The 19,237-nt window shown below is 42.1% G+C and overlaps 1 protein-coding gene across 1 annotated transcript in view; it reads left to right on the forward strand.

The window, feature by feature from the left end:
* Mboat1 (membrane bound O-acyltransferase domain containing 1) overlaps window positions 1–7,906 on the forward strand; it is a gene marked incomplete at its 5' end in the record, with an annotated part of 106,116 nt that extends 98,210 nt beyond the window's left edge. The window contains 2 exon segments of the mRNA XM_013503839.1: window positions 244–395; window positions 6,547–7,906. Of these exon segments, the coding sequence (XP_013359293.1) occupies window positions 244–395; window positions 6,547–6,673 (279 nt within the window).
* Between the last annotated feature and the right edge of the window lie 11,331 nt (window positions 7,907–19,237).

The raw sequence follows: 19,237 nt of genomic DNA on the forward strand, positions 1-19,237 counted from the left end.
TCCTTTGGGAGATGTTCAAAAAGAAAAAAATTGCTTAATTGTTTTTAAAACATTTTGCTACAATGAACATGTATTTGTTTTAAGAAGAAGTTGGCATTTGGTATTTTTAGCTGCAAATAGAACTCAGGTGGCTGGTTCATTGCTGCAGCCTGTGTTCGGGTGGAGTCCCACGTGCATGCGGAGAGTGAAGGTTGCTTTATTTCTTAGTCCCTCCTCCCCACTCTTCCCTTCCTTGGCTTGCAGGTGAGGAACAACTGCAGACAGTACTTCCATTCTTCCAAAGCTCTCAAGGCTGTTTATGACCTGGTGACCTGGGCTACCACGCAGCTGGCCGTCTCTTACATAGCAGCACCTTTCGTGATGTTGGCAGTTGAACCAACCATCAGTTTATACAAGTAAGTTGCCATGGCTCTCGTGCGCTGTCTTAGTACATCTGTCTGTTTTCTGTGTTTGACTTAGGCATCGGTTATGTACTGAGATTGAACTAAGGATTTCTAAATGTGACTTCCGTGTGAAAAAGGCCCGCAGAAGATTTCAAAGGAAGTGGCTGTCCCAGAGATACCAATTCCTATGAAGAAGGTGGATGAGAATCCCTTAAGTCATTCAGAATGTCAAGGAGGGGTGCTCAAGCAGTGTGTTCAAGATGGACCTGGGTCCACAATTTAGAGGCTGAATTACTGCCCTTTGCTTTTCTTCCTGGGATTTGAGCTGTGTTGGAGATCCTGCGGTGTTCTCAGGGCAGGATGGAAGCAAGAGCAGGGGCCGGGAGCCGCTGGCGGCTGGGGTGGGCTGATCTGCACACTCTTGCAAGGCGCTGTGTGCTTCCCCGAGGTGGTGGCTCTTCCTGGGGATGTACGTGTGGACTTACGTTCCCAGGTGCACATGGCAGAGGGGAGTATGTAGAATTGAGGGTGGAGAAGGAGGCTCTCATGAGCGACCAGGGACCTGTAGGGAAAGGTTGCCAGGCCCTTACATTCCAACACTTGTGCTCCACACGAACTGCTGACCTATAACTGCTAACTTCTTTGTTTCATGCTTGTGTTTAGTTAGTCATATTTTTCTACTGTTGTGAAATGGTTGAGCACGTGGCCTTGAAAACAGATTGTGTGACCTCACTGTAAAAGGGAGCTAAGAATAGAATCCACTTCAAAGCACTTGTTAGGATTGAATGAGGAGAATGTGTAGAGGACTTGGGCTGGCACCAGTGTACGACCTGTACTCAGAACTAAATTCTATTAGCTAATGGAGAGCATAGCCTTTTCTAGGTTACATTGTGAGCATTGTATGTTTAAACAATTGACTCAGCACTAAACGGTGCAATTGCTGGGGCTCAGGACATGACACCTCACAATGTGATGCCTTGCCATGCTGAATACTTTGAACTAGAGGAGAACCAAAGTCTCTCTGACCAGCCCTACCCAGTCGCTTGCCCTTCTTTCCTTCCCAAAGTGCAGGAAGGGGTTTTCTCTGAAGTCCCCCTGTCTCCCTAAAGTCTGGGTCCTCCAGGGGATTAATTCACAGAAGAAAGACTAGAGTTGATACCACCCTCAGAGCCCAGGCAAACCTTGTCACAGGCCATGGTTTGTTCTTCAGGCCCGTTCACCCCTCTAAAATCAGTTGTTTTTGCTCTAAAATTATACAGCTCCCCCTTCCCTGTCTCCTATGAAGAAGTTATTGAAGCTTCACTTCTGTACATCTGAGGGTATCTTTCTGAAAGAGTTATAGATACCATCTTACAGTGATACATGCCCACCCATGTCTATAACAGCACAACTCAGAACAGTTAAATCTTTCAAGTGCCCTGTAGGCCCATGTGTTGGTTACTTTTTTCTCATTGCTGAGACAAAATACCTGACGCCCAAAATCAAAGAATGGAAGGTTTATTCAGCTCACAGATTGTGGAGGTTTCAGTCCATAATCAGCTGGCTCCAAAGCAGGGTGGTGTGGCAGAGGGGCAACAGGTCAAGGCAGCAGAAGACAGAAAAGTAACAAGAGCAAAAAAGGGAGAGCAAGCCTCTTTTCTCTCTTACGTTGTAATCAGGCTTTCCTCCCATTCCCCAGGGTGTGTGTAACACTCACACCATCTCCCTGCCTTCCTCTTGCGCAGGATGAGTATGTTTACAAAGTGAGGACCCTGGTCCTCTTCTGAGTCATTTAGTTAAACTTCTAGACTTAAAGTGACACAAATAGACTTAAAGTGACCCATTACAGCCCACGAACTGATGAATGAATAAGGAAAATATACACAATGAAGTACTACTCAGCCATAAAGAAAGACAAATTTGATTCATTTGTAGGAAAACAGGTGTACCTTGAGGTCATAATACTAAGTGAAATAAATCAGACATAGAAGATTGAATATCACGTGGCTTCATGTATGTGAGAAACCCCAAATATAAATAATTTAGCAAAATAAAAGCTATATGTTAGGAAATAGTGAAATAGACTTTGTGGGGTTGGGAAGGGGGTCAGGGGAAGTAATAATGATTAAGATGTGATATGTACATGTTCCCCATCCCCAAGGGTAATGTAATTATTAGGCATCACAAACATATACTAACTTTTAAAAAAAGAACAGTAATAAGCTTCAACCATCTGCCCTTCTTTGAGTTTTGGACTTTACATGACTCCATGCATATAATGAATTTGTATGCCTTTTCTCCAGTTAGTCTGCCCATTGTCCATTTGTTTCAGCAGACACACACCTACACAAGCGTATCTTATTTGTAAGCTGAGAATATTCTAGTTGGTGGACTGGTCAGGAATGGATTGGAGAAACTTTACTACGCAGCATATAGGATGGAGGTGCAGCCTCCATCCTGTGTCATTTTGGCCCTCAAACTCCACCTCCACTCCCATTTGGTCTGTGCCCTTAAGCCAGCCTTTGGCCTGCCTTGTCGTCTGCATTTTAACACCTGAAGAAGCAGCCTTCAGTCCTTTCAGCTGTCTGCCTGGGCTGTCCACATTGTTGCCATAGGTGCTAATTGTGTTTGTAGCCCTCTGGTTATAAAGTTTTCTAGGTTTTGAGTTGTCTGCTTCTACCGTGGTTTCTCCTTATAAACCCTGGTATTCTAACCACATGATGTTACTGCATGTGAGATTTTTTTCAGGAATGTATTGTATTTACCACGTTAATGCAAAACACTTGTGTTCAATTTAGTATCGTTTAATACCTAGAGTATGCTGGGCACTGTGCTAGAAGCTGGAGAAATATTGTCAAGCAAATATAAAAACCCTTCCTGCTCCCATGGAGATGGTAACCTGCTGCAAAAGACAGGCAATAATCGACACATTTATACGGCACACCAAGACTGTGCTCTGAATGAGTGGTACAGATCTTTACAAGTGCAGCTAACAGGAATCTGACTCATCCTGGGAAGAAGTGGCATTTGAGCTCGGTCCTGAGGCTGCACCGTGGCAGTGAAGCAGGTGTGGTGTGTGGGAGGGCAGTGGGTAAGCAGGCCTTTGAACGTAGAACCCATGACGGAGGCTGGTGGGCTGAAGAGAGAGTGGGTATCCTTCTCCCCACTTGTCACGTGGGGAAGGCAAGTTCTGAGAGGGTGACTACAACTCCCACAGCAAGTAAGTGCTAGACCTGACTTTGAGACTCACAGTTGTTTTAACGGCAAGATTAGTAAAGCAGTTACTAAAAATTTCTTTAGAAGAAGCTATTTTGGAAGCAAATTACTGCTTGCAGATCAGACTAAGTTAAATACATGTTTGTACTAACATGCATTTAACCAACTAAAGTATATACTAATTCCTATACTTAGGTAGGGAATCCAGGGCAAAATCCAATTGTTATGAAGCCATTTTCTACTTCTTTTTAGAAGGAATCTAAAATAATTTTGCAAAACACCTTTGTTCAAGATGAAACAAAATTCTTTTGCCCATGTGGTCCACTAGAGATGATTTAACCTAATGTTATCTTGTATGAATATTTAAATATTGGTATGCATGTAACAGAAGTTTAGTATTGACATCAGCTCTGTCCCATAGAAGACTCTAGAATGACTGAACTATTCTTAATCTGTGCATTAGAAATCCCATGCATTAGCCATCAGCGTATGTGGGCATGATATACAGTCAGTGAGACTGAAGAACTGAATTTTCAATTTCATTTTAATTAACTTTTCTAACTGCCACGTGTTGCTGCCCACAGCCTTTATGGATTGATGGCACCTTGTAATATGTTTGCAGAACCTCTTAAGAGAACTGCTGAATCTGTTAGCTTGGCCTTTAGTACAGTAACCTAATTTTGTTCTAGGATTATTCCTGAGTCGGGGCTGCACGTTACAGCACTTACCTGTAAATCCATTTCCCAGTGTATCTTCTGCCACTTAAAATTTGAATCCCTAGTGCACTTCCTTTTTATGTCTGGTCTGTTCAGAGCATCTTCAAACCTGAGCTTTAAATTTCTCAGCGTTTTTCCTTTAAATTGTCAGTGAGCCCCAAATTGCACACACACTGAAATGTGTTATGAAAGATACATCTTTGCGATCATTTTGAAAAGCCAAATTCTTATACTGTAATTTGCCTTTAACTAGAGAATGCATTCTTAAGTTCAGTGTTAGGATTTGTGTGGAAACTTCTGTAAGAGCAGATTCCTTGAGAGCACAAACTGTGCCTTCCTCATCTCTGCATCTGGAACACCTAGGTCAGTGCCTAGGATATTCAGTAAGGGTTGTACTTGTGTTGAGTTTTTTCATAATAGAAAGAGTCACGGTAATTTTAGAGAAATAAGGAATGTCAGAATAGGTTACTAAATCTCAGTATGGGATTCAAACTCGTTTCCCTTGCTTATTGAAGTATTTGGAATTTATCTAACATAATTGCTGTTATGTAGATTAGGCCACTTATAAAAGGTAAGTCAGAACAGAAGGACCAAGTATGCCAAGTATGTAGTGTAGACTTTGAACGCTGTAGTTAACCAATGTAGAGTTGCCTTTGAGGGTCCCAGTTCATACCAGTTCAACCAGAGCATTTCACTGGAGAGCCCTATTTCACACTCAGTAATGTCCTTTGGGCAGTAAATTAGGTGGTCAGTTACTATAATTTTTCACCACTTTGCTATTTTAATGACATTACCCATGCACAGATGACCCTGTGTGTCCATGTGTAGGTTCTGCAGCCACAGGTTGAAAATATTTGGAAAAATACTGTGTTTTTATTGAACATATACAGACTTCTTTCCTTGTCATTATTCCCTAACCCATATAGGTTATAGAATTTTCACACTAACTGCAGTGTACACTATTTGGTATTATAAGTAACCTTGAGATGATTTAAAGTATATGAGAGGATGTATGTAGGCACCATGTAAATACTATACCGAGACTTGAGCATTTACAGGTTTTGGTGTCTGCTGAGGTCCTGGAACCAATTCCCTGTGAATACTGAAGGCACACTGCACTTGTTTTGTTTTAATACCACAAAGGAAGGGAGAGAGGCTTATGTCTTCTGTGAGAAGCCAGTTTAATGCTGTGTGTGTGTGTGTGTGTGTGTGTGTGCGTGTGTGCATGTGTGCATGCTGGAGAGTGAACCCAGGGCCTCATGCATGTTAGGCAAGCACTGTACCGCTGAGCTACCTATGCAGCACTTTGCTTTGTACATTGTAAGCAATACATTTTTAGTGAAAGAAAAAGTGAATCAAGATATATTAGTGCTCTTGACTGTATGTAGGCCTTTTTAGGGAGTCATTCCTTTTGCTAAAGGCTTGAGCCTTTTAGGGCATATGTGAATTATCTGGTTCTGTGAGTCGTGTACCTTACACTACAGAAGCTGAGGAATGATACATAAATCAGTTGTGACTCCCCCTTCTTTTACCATTATTTTCCATTAACCTTAAGAAAGCATTAGAGAAAGTGTAAGTTCAGCCTTTCCAAATGAATCTAGAACAGCTATGCTGATGCAAGTGCTTTCTAGTTCCATGCATTTATTCTTGTACTACGCCCAATATTTATTGGATTTTACATTGTGAGCACTCTGCTGAATACTATGCTTTTGCAATAAAAGTCAACAAAGCTCAAAAGCGAAACTTGTTTCTAGTTAGTTTGCATGAAACTTATTTTTAGGGTTATGGATTATGTTCTCACAGTCTGGATCCTTCTGTTTCAGAAAACACACAGGAAGAAGAACTCTTTATACTTAGGAAGAATGTATGGGACAAAGTGTTTGTTATATTTCTGTGTAGAGGACAGACTATTGGATTTGAATATGATCTTGGCCATCCTAGGTTTTGAATATTGAGGATTCTGGCACTTATGGAGTTAGTTTTCTTAGCCTGCTTATTATGAAAGTGGGATAATACTATGTCTATCTGCAGCTGAGCAGTTTGGTTTGTTTTGCTCACCTTTGTGATTTCAGTCCATCCCTGGTCTGCTCACCTACAAATCTGTGGAGGAAATCAAGGCAAGCCTGAGAGAGACTCCTTTCCGCTGCTGAAAGCAGTACCTTCTCTTCTACTCCTGGAGGTGACGCGATCATATGGTGTTTCCCACTGAAGTCCTTCTTCAAAATGTAATTTTCATTTGTTTTTATTCCCAGGTCCATGTACTTTTACCTACATATCCTAAGTCTCCTGGTCATACTTTTTCTGCCAATCAAACCACAAGCCTATGCATCAAGGCAGCCTCGGACTCTGAATTCTGTTCATAAGAAGAAAATAGATTGATACCTCGGAGATGAGCTGAATGAGTGAAATTGCAAAACATTGGAAAGAGGAGATGAAAAAGCTCAAGGGTTCTCTAGTTCTTTAGAGGCGATGTTTACACACATCTTTTCTTTTTGAATTGCAGGGAGTATTTTTATAAAGCCTTTATGCATAGTTAAATCAGCCTTGTCAGCTTCATTGTCTTAATATTTTATAGGACTTCTCAGTGGTGTGGAGATTGGAAGAATGTACCAGAGCTTCAGACACAGTCCATTTGGGGCCACTGGGTCTCTGTTTTTCTGGCATGATTTCTAGCTACTGACATCTGGATGCTGGGAATCCAGGCGTTGACTCCAAACTTAGAGTTAGAAGAGTTAGAAGGTGATTGCTTAGGAAAATTTATCATGGCTTTCTTCGATTAGAATATCCCCACACATGGTTGTTCCTCAGAAAGGTCCAAACTCTTTACATGATATGTGACATTATGGACAAAATAACCACACTCAGAAGACCCCAGAGGAGGAGACGGATCACGGAGGGAGGTTTTCAGGGTACGGAAAGCTCTGTGAGCTAGGAAGACTAACCTGAACACTTGAATGGACTGGTGTGCCTGCAGCTAGGCTGCACTTTTTTTTTTTTTTGAAGGAATGTGACCCTTTTTCTTCTGAACTGAGCCAAGATGAAAATGAGAAAGGCTCCCATCGGTGTATGAGGGAGCCTCCCGTTTCCATTTCCTGTGCACCTGCTTCCATTGCCTCGCGCAGAAATGGCCTGAGAAGACGCCCAGATATTCCCACCGTCAAAGGCAGAAGAATGCCTTTCACAGAAACAAAAAGTGAAAGTTAGGTAGAAGTTTGGTGAGAAGCAGCAGATGTTCCTCTTTTCTCCCTCCATTTCATGCGGGTGTTAATGATCATGGCCATGATGTGTACACGGGCTGATTTTCATTTCCCCAGTTTCGTAACCGATTAAACCCAGCTTGGCTTTGTTTTTGCTGCATCATCATATTGGAAACAGAAACAGAAAGTTTTCTGTCTTTGTTATGAACGTACTGTGGCTCCTTTGAGCAGCTTCTATTGGGGGAATAGTCTGTGTGGAAGAAGGAAATATATTAAACGTGGAAAATAATAATGATAATATTGAATATATGCTGCAGTGATGTGCCTTCAATCAAACAACTTGGGAGGAGAAAATTTGTTCAGAGCAGATGGTAAAATGTTTTTCACTGAATAAATGGTATGTTTCTATATAAAAGATATGTTTCTTAATGGAAGAGTTGCTTTTTTGTGTCAAGAAGCTTAATATATAGAGTGTGTGTAACAAATGTGCACAAACTTAAAGTCTTACTTGCCTGTAATTTAAACAGTATAACATGCTCAGTTTTTACTGTATGTGTCAGATGTGAAAGGTTTTTTATTTATTTATTTTTTGGTATGATTTCTAATCTTTAGCACCAGCTTTATAGGTGGAATTTTTTTCCTCTGGAAAAGGAACTGAGAATTAGAAATTTACCCCTTGCTTGAGGGTCACAGAGGTATGGTGGAGCCACCTGTAGGTGCTTTTCTTGTGACAGTAGAATGGGAAAGTGATGCAGTTGGTCTGTTTTTTTTTTTAACTATGGATGGCACCCAAGGGCTTTGTACTGAGCTACATTCCCAGCTCCTCCTCCTTTTATTTTGAGATTTTATCTTGACAGATTGCTCACTGGGAACTCAAACTTGTGATCCTCCTGCCTCAGCCTCCCAGCGTACTGGGATTACAGGTGTGTAATATCACACCCACTTGTCCTTGTCCTTTTAAAGTACTTATCCAGTCTTTCTGCTGGGAGTGAGTCTAGTCCTTCCTCCCTCTCTTTCTGGAGGGATTGGTTCCAAGACCGCTTTGCCAGAGCAAAGTCTGGGGATACTCAAGTGTCTTGTATAAAATGGCACAGTATTTGCGTGTAACTATGGGCCTCTTCCTAAGTCCTTTAAATCATTTTAGGTGACTTATAACAGCTAATACAATACATTCTGTATACACAGTTTTTATATTAGAGAATAATAACAAAAGGAAAACTGCAATACAGACAGTTCCTCTCATGGATTTTCAGTTGGTGGAAGCTGGTGGGCAGGAAGTTAATGTGAGTGGAAACTGGCACAAAGTGGAAGCTGGCAGGAAGCGGAAGGTGGTGGGAAGTGGAAGAGGAAATGAAACCCTGGGGGCAGCGGATGATGGGTTGTACTTGACCTTTAATTCTTGTGGTGGGTACACAATCAAAAAATGGGCAAGCGAAATGCATAGACACTTCACAGAAGAAGTACACATGGACAATAAATACACAAAGAAATGCTCGACATGGCTGGCCATTAGGGAAATACAATTTTTTTTTTTTTTTGGTGGTACCAGGAATTGAACTCAAGACCTCACGCTTGCCAGGCAGGTGCTCATGCCACTGAACTATATCCCCAGCGGTGAAATGCAAATGAAAACAACACTGAGGTTCCATCTTATCCCAGAAAGAATGGTCAAAATCAGGAAGTCAAATAATAACAAATGCTGGCAGGGCTGGTGGCAGGGAGGAAGCTATCTACACTGGTGGGAGAGATGTAAATGTCTACAACCATCATGGAAATGAGTATGGAGCTATCTCAAATACTAGAACTAGAAGTTCCATTTGACCCAGCTACTCCTCATCTAGGAATCTTCCTGAAAGAGTTAAAGACAACCTATTGTGGTGATGCATTCACAGCCATGTTTATAGTAGCACAATTAATAATAGTTCAGTCTTGGAAGCAGCCTGTGTGTCCATCAATAGCTGAATGAAGAAAATATGGTGTTTACACTAACCTGCCAAAAAGGATAAACTAGAGTCATTCGTAGGAAAGTGGGTGTTCCTTGTGACCATAACATTAAATGAAATAAATCAGACACATGTTTAAATATTGCATGGTTTCTTTTATAGTATATGAGGACCCAAGTTATAAATAAAGGGCAAAATAAAAGCGATAATAGGAAGTAAGAGATAGATCTTTCTTAGCTGGGAAGGGGATCTAGATGGAGGGAAGAGGGATGAAGGGGAAGGAAATGGATGAGAAAAGGAATTCAGATGTGTAGTGTCCGTGTACCAGCTCCACAGAGGAATGGAAACACTGTGTACTGCAAACATGTACCTAAAACAAGTGCGTGTGAGCCAGCACATGACACACTCCTGTTTAACTGGGAAGTCCAGGGCAGCCCTACCAGGCAGCTCCCTGAGGAGTTTTAGTTATAAGGAGAGGGTACGTAGGCATTTAAAATCTGTCAGCCTCTCTAACAGGAGCACTTGGACTTCAAGATAAGACAGATGGACATCCTGCACCCTGGTGAAAGTGGTGAATATCATCACTGGCCTGAAGTGTGTATAATAACCCATACTCCATTGAAGTCTTTAAACTTGTAATACGATTTATTATCAGATATCGCTGAATTTAAGTACCTTGATTTCTGAGAAAACTTCGATGCTGAGGGAAGTGATCGCTAGGATGGCCAGTTTCTTAAGGTCAGGCTTTCTTCAGTGTTAACAAGACAACACAGAGAAGAGTATCCTTCCTTCCTGAGAACCATTTAACCACAGAAAATGTTTCAATTAAGATCGCAGTTTAAGCTGAAGGTTGGGACTGTTTTCATTATCTGAGAACGCTGAGTTGTCTTAAATATGATGTGCATTTAGTAAAGATGTGTTGGATTATACATTTTTCAGTTTTGAAAAGAAATCATTCTTTAACGCAAAGCTGAAATGCAGTGGGACCTCAGTTCATAGACTTAATTCGTTCCACGATTCTGGAAAAGGTGGCCGCGTTCACGTTCGTGTCAGGAAGATGGTGCGGGCACGCTGGTCAGCTGGTGCAGAGTTTGCACACAAAACCAAAATTTTGCCAAATGCTTCTGTTTGCAAACCAAATTGTTAGCAAAAAAGTATTCCTGAGCTGCGGTACCTCCGTGTTCTTAGTGCTTTTTAATATTAGTTTTAATGTTACCATAAAGAACAGTGTTATTAGTCAGTAGTTGCAAAGAGCAGTACATAATTCAGCCCGGTAGTTTGGTTAAGACAGAAAGCGCCGGGAGGAGGAAATGGACAAGAACAGAAGAGGTAGCAATGGCTCCGTGGAGCTGGTGGCCGTGAGCCCTGCGTTGCTCTGCAGTCCCTGGACAGCAAGTGGGTGGTCCTCCCAGACCATCTTTCTCATGGACCCACACAGGAAGCTTTAAAAATTGATTGCTACCCTGGTTCTCTGGGGACTGCATCTTTTTTCTTCTCTTGTCTCCAGCACTTGGCATAGTGCCTGTCATATAATGAAGATTTAGTGAGTGTTTGTTGAATGAATGAGGGATTGAATGAATTAGTTTAATGCCTCGTTGCACTTGACAGTTTTGATTGAAGCACTTTTGCACTGGGAAACATTGTTTCTGCTTTTCAGAATTGGTTTATGAAATAGAGCCTTATGTTTTCAGGGAATTCTGGAAGCACATTATGTGAAATAATCACTCAGCCAGTTTACATGGTCTGCACCCCTTTGATCCATCTATCTATCCATCCATAACAACATGCATTGCTTTATCAAATGTATTATATCTGGTGTGGACCTGGCACTTTGCTAGGTACTGCAAATAAAAGGTGTGGAAGACATTTTTTATCCTAGACAAGCTCAGGGCTGGGGATGTAGCTCAGCGGCATAAGCACTTGCCTGGCAATCCTGAGGTCATGAGTTCGATTCCCGGTACCAAAAAAGAAAGAATGGACAAGCTCACAATGAGACCAGAAAGATGTGACCTCTAGCCATGTGCTGTGGGATCATCCAAGAGAAACCCAGAATATAGAAGTCAGAAAGTGACTGATTACCTTATCCTTGTTTGTCTGCAAGTATAGAGTAGCTCTTCCAGGGTGCTTAAAGGTTATGTAGAACAGCAGCAAACTGCTCTGCAGCCTTTTGTCCAGGTGAAGTTAAGCTTGTCTTTGTCCTGAAATTGTGTGTTCACCTTGAACATGCCAGCACCAGAAAATGCAGGAGTAGCGGAATAGCAGTGTGTGCTTTTATGGTTGCCCATAGAGGTAATTTCCTGACTCAGCTAATGACTTCATGAGCCCATGAGTAAAGATATTATCTTAGAAGAGGCCCAGCCCACATGAGCTCTCTTAACTCCCTAATCTTATCTAAGGTGACCTACTATAGGTTAAGAGGAAAAAAAACAAACTAGTGTTCATTGATAATGACTTTCACTTGTGTCACCTAGTAGAGTTCTATGAACTGGGCGGTATTCTCTTTTTACAGATGTGGACGCCAAGTCCTGGCAGCTGTAAGTAACAGGTGTCAAAAGCCAAAATTACAACAAATTTAATTGTAGATTTAGTTGGCTTTTATTTTTGATTCACTAATTCAAGCAGCTCTATGTGCTGAAATTCCTAGAATGAAATTCTAGGTAGAATTCGAATGAAAGGTACCCGGGGCAGCGGCAGACAGTGGATTTACAATGTGGGAACAAGGAAACAAGGGTAGAAAAAACAGTTGACTGGGCAACATCAGGTTATTTCACATCATTTATTATAAGGGTTAACAGTGAGGAAATTTCCCTATTTTAGTAAATCAAGTAGAGTGGAATTTCCTGTTTTGAGGGAAGATGGGTCTGTTTCGGAGATTTACCTGCTTCTGTAGCATGAGTGATTGAATTCTGGTTTGGTCTGGTTTACCGGGGGCTAGCACAAGAGCGCAAGTCCACAACAGTGGCCTCCCATGAACATTAATGCAAATCCTTGCCCAAGGTAGCCCATCTAGTTAGTGACGGAGCTGCAGTTTGCATCCTGGTGTGGTGGACTCCAAAGCCCCTTTTGCCCCTTGTTGCAGAAGCATATTTGTTTTCAGAGAAGAAAAGAGTGAGCGCTGAACGTGACTCTAGCACTTACCTGCTTCAGTGTTTTCCAAGTGCAGACTGGCTGACCCTCCTCCAGGGAGCTTGCTAAACATGCAAGGAGTTGGAAAACAGATTTGCTGTTAAAAACAAAAACTCTGACCATCCCTACTGCCATCGTCCAAGGGGAGCGCTAGAATTCATGTCAGGGTAGGGTAATGGATGGGTAACTGTTACTTCCCTTGAACTTGTTAGAATAAGGCTAAGAAACAGGAGGGTAGAAGCCAAGCAGCATTGTTCATATTAAAGAAAAGGCATTTTATTTTATTTTATTTTATTTTATTTTTTTTTTTTTTTGTTTTTCTCCGGTACCGGGAACTGAACTCACGACCTTGTGCTTGCCAGGCAGGCACTTTGCCGCTGAGCTAAATCCCCAGCCCCAAGAAAAGGCATTTTAGACCTTCTGTCATTGCTTATGTTCCTCAAAGCTCTTTTGTTTAGTATGGGCCTAAACATTGTAGGACATTCGAGGGTCTCCCTGGACTCCAGGTTATTGATGTTTGTGGTGAGGAACAAATTGCTTCGCTAGAGATATCAGCAGAATTTGGGGAGAATTAGGCATAGATCACGCAGGGGCAGAATAAACAGATGGCAGAAATTTGAAGCACAAGGAAGAGACTTCCTAGTGTGTGAGTCAGTCGGTCAGAGTGGCCTTTAAGGACAGGAAGGTGTCTAATTGCTGGGCTGTTGCATAATGTTTCCCTTTTAGCCGGAGAGACATTTTCAAATTTTCATATTTGCACTGCTAAAGATTGAGCCCAGGGTCTCATGCATGCTATTCAAGTGGTGTACCCTGAGCTACTCTTCCAGGACTCTGGAGATATTTTTACTCTTAGAAGAGGGTACAGGTCATTACAGTTTCGTTTAACATTGAGAGAAGAGGAGAAGAGAGTAGACTGAATAAGATTGACAATGCATTCGGAGCTAGGGATTGAAACAAGGCATCCTCAGAGAAACCAAAGTCTCCTGCAAGAAGCCCCAGATCACTGGCCAAGATATTATCCACAGAATTTGGGGTTTGCTGTGCCTCTCACTATTTGAATTGCTAAGCACAGAAATATCTTATGAAGCAAGAAAACTTGGAGCTACCGGATGTCTTCACAGATATTTTGTTATAAACAGATTCCAGAATCCCACTCCTCAGACACCTTAACTCAGTTGGTGTGGCTTATGCCCAAGAATCAGTATTATTAATTACCTGTCCACATAATTCTGATGCACAACCAGATTTAGTATCCACTGGCTTAGTTACACTTTTTGCATCTGAGGCAACTGAGGTGGGGCGGTTTGAATGCCTCACTTGAGGCATCCCAAGCCTCTGTAGCAGACATGAGGGCAGAAGCATATTTTGACCCACTAGAGTGTATTTCCCACAAATAAAGTTGCTTCCTGGGAACGTCATCCAGCCTAGCCATACTTCCTGGGAGCAGGTGGGTCCCAGAGAGCCCTCTTATCTCTAAGCATGAGTGTACATGTGAGTGTCTGAGTAGCTTCAAGCACCTGTACGTCTGCACTCCCTGGGTCTCAGTTGGTCCTGCGGACCTGGGAAGCCTCACCAACAGTTTTACCATAACTGCTAATCTAACCAGTGGAGGCAGATGGGAAGCACCTCTGGCCAGTGTAGCACTTTTCTAGAGAAAATCCATTTTGGATCCACATGGCCCTCAGGATCCATGGGTCTCTTTTGTTTTCAAACAAGGAAAATTTATACAGGGTAAGCACTTTTGACATTAAAATTTACACGGCCTAAGCAGCTGCTGGCCACAATCATCTGTTTATTCTGGGACTTCTCTCTATTGTCTTTGCTTCACAGGCAAAGTGACCGTTTCAGCATTTCTAGCTGCAGTCCTAGGTTGTGACTGTGTGTGTGCGCTGATATGGAAAAGCTCCCCTATGGCAGGACGAGTTTTCTGCCTGGTCACCACTAACCTTTTCCCTCCACCCTCCGTGCTGCTTGCAGGGACTTCTTGGATAGCCCACCGGGCCATTGCTCATCATAAAAGCTCCTGTTAGCTCCTGCTGTCTGCAGCATGAACCCGACACCCTTCCCTTCTGTCCTACCCAGTCTTGGTTCCACTTCTCACTCCTGCAGTCCCCGTGTGGACTCTTCCCAGCAGCCTGGAGCTGTTTGGGACTTAGTTCTGCTGCCTGAAATACCTTCTTTTAAAACATTATTCTAATTGTTTGTACATCCGAATTGTACAAATGAATGCATTTCATTACGAAATTTCCATATGTGTATAGAACACACTTTGATCCTATCTACCCTTCCTGTTAGACCTGCCTTTTAGATTTTTTTGTTTTTTTCCTCTACAATGCTGGGGATGGAACTCTAGCTCCTCCACCTGCTAGGCAAGTGCTCTACCACTGAGTTGCACCTCAGCCCTAGACTTCATTTTTTTTTTTTTTTGAGTAGATTCTTATCAAAGCAAGAAAGAGCCTGAAGTAGCACCATACTCAAAGGAAAGTCTGGTCTAATAAAGCAAGAGGAAATACAGAGTAATTGGCTCCTTATAATGGCATATAAATGGCTCATATAAAGGCATTTATAGTGTTGTTCTCTACATTTTCAGACAGATGAAAAATGAATGAATTCCATGCACCATGGCAAGATTGTTTTTCTGGGCAGAGGTAGAGGCACATCTGGGAGAGGTGGGTTGAGTTTGGGTCTCTGACCCTTGCATTTGGAGACCAGCATTGTGAAAAGCCCTAATAATGAACCAGTGGCTCCATACTTCTTCCCTTGGGGTCCAAGCTTTTTCTTAAATATAGCACTGCTTCAAGCTCCTTTCTCCACTAGGATTTGGGTGAAGTCCGAATTTCATGCAGAGACCCTGTTCCGGGGGGTGTTCCCTTCACCGGCCTCCTTACTTTTCAGACTCTTCTGTTACAAATTTGAGTCGTTGGTGGTTCTGTTAAAAACCGTGTAGTGCTTTTTTGTCCACGTCACTAAGTTGGTATTTATCTATCCCACTATGATGGACTGTGTGTTAGTTTGTTAGCACTGTCATAATCAAGTACCATAGGCTGAGTGTCTTAATCAACAAACATCATTGCCTCATAAGCCTGGAGGCAACAAATCCAACGCTAAGGTGTCAGCAGAGTTGGTTTGTGCAGAGCCTTTCTTATCTTTCAAATAGCTGTCCATCCTGATGTCATTGTTGCTCTCCTCCTCCTCCTCCTCATCTTCCCTTTCCCCCTCCCCTTCTTCCTCTTCCTCTTTGGTACTTTGGATGGAACCCAGGGCCTTGCACATGTGAAGCAAATGCTCTACCACCGAGTTCCATCCCCACCTGTCCTATGTTGAGAGGGTCTTACAGAGTTGCCCAGGCTAGCTGCAAACTTGTGATCTTCTGGCCACAGCCTCCCAAGGTAGCTGGGATTACAGGTGTGCGCCACCACACCTGGCTTTAATCTCCCCTTTTAGGGAATCCCATTATACTGGATTAAGGCCCACCAGAAAGTGGTCACTTTAGCATCTTAAAAAGTTAATCTCCAAGCTAAGATAATTGTACTACTAATTTCTACTAGTTTATTGAAAGGAACAGTTAGTGTTGACATTGTTTGATCAATTTTACATGCCTATATCTGGTAATCTGAGCTACTACTTTGAAGATAACTATGTGCTGGGCGTGGTGGCACACACCTGTAATCCCAGCACTTGGGAGGCTGAGGCAGGAGGATTGTTGTGAGTTTGAGACCAACCTGGGCTACAAAGTGAGCTCAAGGCCAGCCTGAACTGCATATCAAGACCCTGTCTCAAAAAGACAAAAAAACCAAAAAACCAAAAAAACAATATGCAATATAATAACCATTAATTTCCTATCATCTTGTTTTGAAATTCTGTATCATTTTTTATTATCTTTAAAATTTAAAAAGGACTTCGTCTCCAAATATAGTCGCATTCTCATGTACTGAGGGTAGGACTTCAGTGTCTGAATTTAGGGAGGACACAACTCTGTCTATATAGACTTTTGGTCTGCTGTCCATGACAATAAACCATGCTGCAGTGAGCATCCTTTTGCATTTCTCTGGTGCACACATGGCATACAATAGGGTAGGTAAGGGGAAGTGAGCCGGTGTTTTGAAGCAGAATTTCAAGATCTTACTGGAAAGAAATGGCCCTTCAGCCCGCTAGGTGCCCTTGTTCTCTAGGAGGCTGTGTGACCCTCTCCTTCCCTGCAGCATGTAGCAGCCTCCTCTGCCCATTTCACACTGGGACTTTTATTTATTAATTATTTATTCTCTAATCAGTGTGGACAAAATATATAGAGAAAAAAATAATGCTGTTTCCTCGGCCTGCTTCTGGCTTTTTGGTCCCATTTCTTGCAAGCGGCCGTTGTCATCTTCTCACACAGCTGGTCCGAGAAATTCTGTGCTCTGCATCTCATTTTTGAGCTTGCTGCGAGTGGGTCCTGTCACGCTCACTTCTCCCTGTTCTTGCTGAAACTTCCTAAGATTTGTTTCAAATGCCCCATCATGATCTGTGAGCAAATGTATCACAGATCTGAAAAACATTCTTGTAACTCTCGGGCGCTTGGTTGTTGATTCATCTACAGAGTATAATATTTCTTCTAGAAAGTTTTGAAAATCTGGAAATAGAATAAAGCATCCCTTATCCCAGTGCCAGCTGACAGTTTCCATTTTAGTTTTTGTACTTTTGTTTTTAATTTTAGTTGTTCTTTGATGCAGGCATTTTTTTTTACAACAACCTAATACTTCCTGTCGTGTTTGGAATTTTAATTTTTCATTTAACTGAATGAAACATGTGAGCATGTTTAATGCATGAAATCTCCCACCCCTTTCTCTGCCCCCCGAGAAATGAGAATGGGGGAGGCTAGAAGGAGAGTTGGCGTGAACATGGCCTAGCCGCTTATTTAATTTTTAAGGGGTAAATAAGCTGTAAACCTTCGCTCTTTAAGCTATTATTTTTGTAAGAAATTACTTTGGCCTATATCACCGTCCATCACACCATGGACAGTGAAGCCTGCTTCTCTGCAGCATTTGATCCTCTGCATGGAAAGGGACAGTTTATTTTCTCTCTCAGTAAGTAAGATATATTTGTGTATGAAATATAGGCTCTTTTGTTCTAAAATGCTGAATAACTTTCCCAGAACCTACCAAGCAATTAACAGAGTGAGCTTACTTCCCTGTCAGGTTTATTAAACTTAAATTGGAATTAATGAAAATTATTTACTAACAATTTCAGTAGAAAATATTGGAAAGAGGAATCTCAGTAAGGAGCAGTAATAGAATACACTAACCTCCCCAGACTTTGAAAACCAACAGTCCACAAATATATTTTGCCCTGGTAGATTTTTATATGAATAAAATACTTAAAAGAAATTTAGGTTTTATTTTGTCAACGCTAAATCTAAATGAAGTAGGAACACTGAGCTGGTCAAATATAATTTTGGTGTTTTAACACTTACGAACTTGAAGGACTGATTTGGAAACTGGATTCTAATGATGTTTTCTTTTCCAACGCCAGTAAGGACAAGATAGCTGTGAACGGAGCGGTTAAATGAACACATACATACACTCACAGCAGTAATTTGAACTTTAGTCCTCGTAAGGAACGTGTGCCAGAAAGAAGAAAGCACAATTTGAAACCCCTACAGGACGCTGCTTTGTGCGTGTTGCTGAATCAGCGTTTCCCCAGAGTCTGAAGCGAGGGAGGTGGTAGAATTACCATAAAGTGCTGAGAGGACGCCTTGAGGAATGAGCTCGGCAAAGGGAGCAAGGAGAGGTGTCGGCCTGCTTTTTCTTGGTTTGGTTTTTGAAACAAGGTCTTGCTATGTTGCGCCAGCTAGTGGCAAACTCCTGAGCTCAAGTATCCTCCTGCTTCAGCCTCCTGAATAGTTGTGACTTGGTTTTTGCTGAGTAGCCCGGCAAACAAGTAAGTGGTTAACGTTTTCCAGTTTTAGAACATTCAGAGTCTCCGCTTTATTTTTAAATCTACACTTTGCACTGTCTCTTGAGGTAGGTTTGAGAGAAACAAGGGAGCAGACCCAAAGCGCAAGTGAAATAAGAGTCTCTCAATTGTGAATGGTACCTCGTATCTCTGTACAACTGATTCAAAACGTTTGACTTGGATGTGATTTTTCTGAAGTGGTGTGAACTAGTGACATCTTGTGGCCACTTCTGGTAATTTCAGGTGGCTCTGGCAGGTCGAATTACCAAGGCAGGCATTCACTCGCTGCTTCGTTCATTCACTGCAAATGGATACTCTGGTAATCTCTTGCAGTAAATGTCAGATTCTACTGACTGTTTCTACAAGGTCAGATATCGAACTGATTCCCTGCCCCTCCCTCTCCTTACTTTAGAAATCAAAGCTGGCTGGGTGCGTGGGTGTGGACTGGAAGGAACAGAGGTGCTGCAGGCACAGAGCTTTGTGTGAGGCATTTTCTGCCTCTCACTTGCTGTGCGAGCAGCCCCTCAACACTTTTCCTCGTAGGTGGAGTAAGAGCAGTAATTGTTAAGTGTTAGATGAGTTAAGCGATGCAGTTACTAAGCTAATAGATTTCTTCCGTGATGGTAAAGCGGAAACAATTAAGTCGTTGTAATACGCGGCCATGTAAATTCTTTGGATATCATTTTCTCATCTCTGAAAGGTGGGTATTAAGCTGACCAGCGCCTATAATGGTCTATAATTTGTTC

Source organism: Chinchilla lanigera, unplaced genomic scaffold, assembly GCF_000276665.1.
Source record: "Chinchilla lanigera isolate Chin_1 unplaced genomic scaffold, ChiLan1.0 scaffold00082, whole genome shotgun sequence".
Taxonomy (NCBI): Eukaryota; Metazoa; Chordata; class Mammalia; order Rodentia; family Chinchillidae; genus Chinchilla; species Chinchilla lanigera.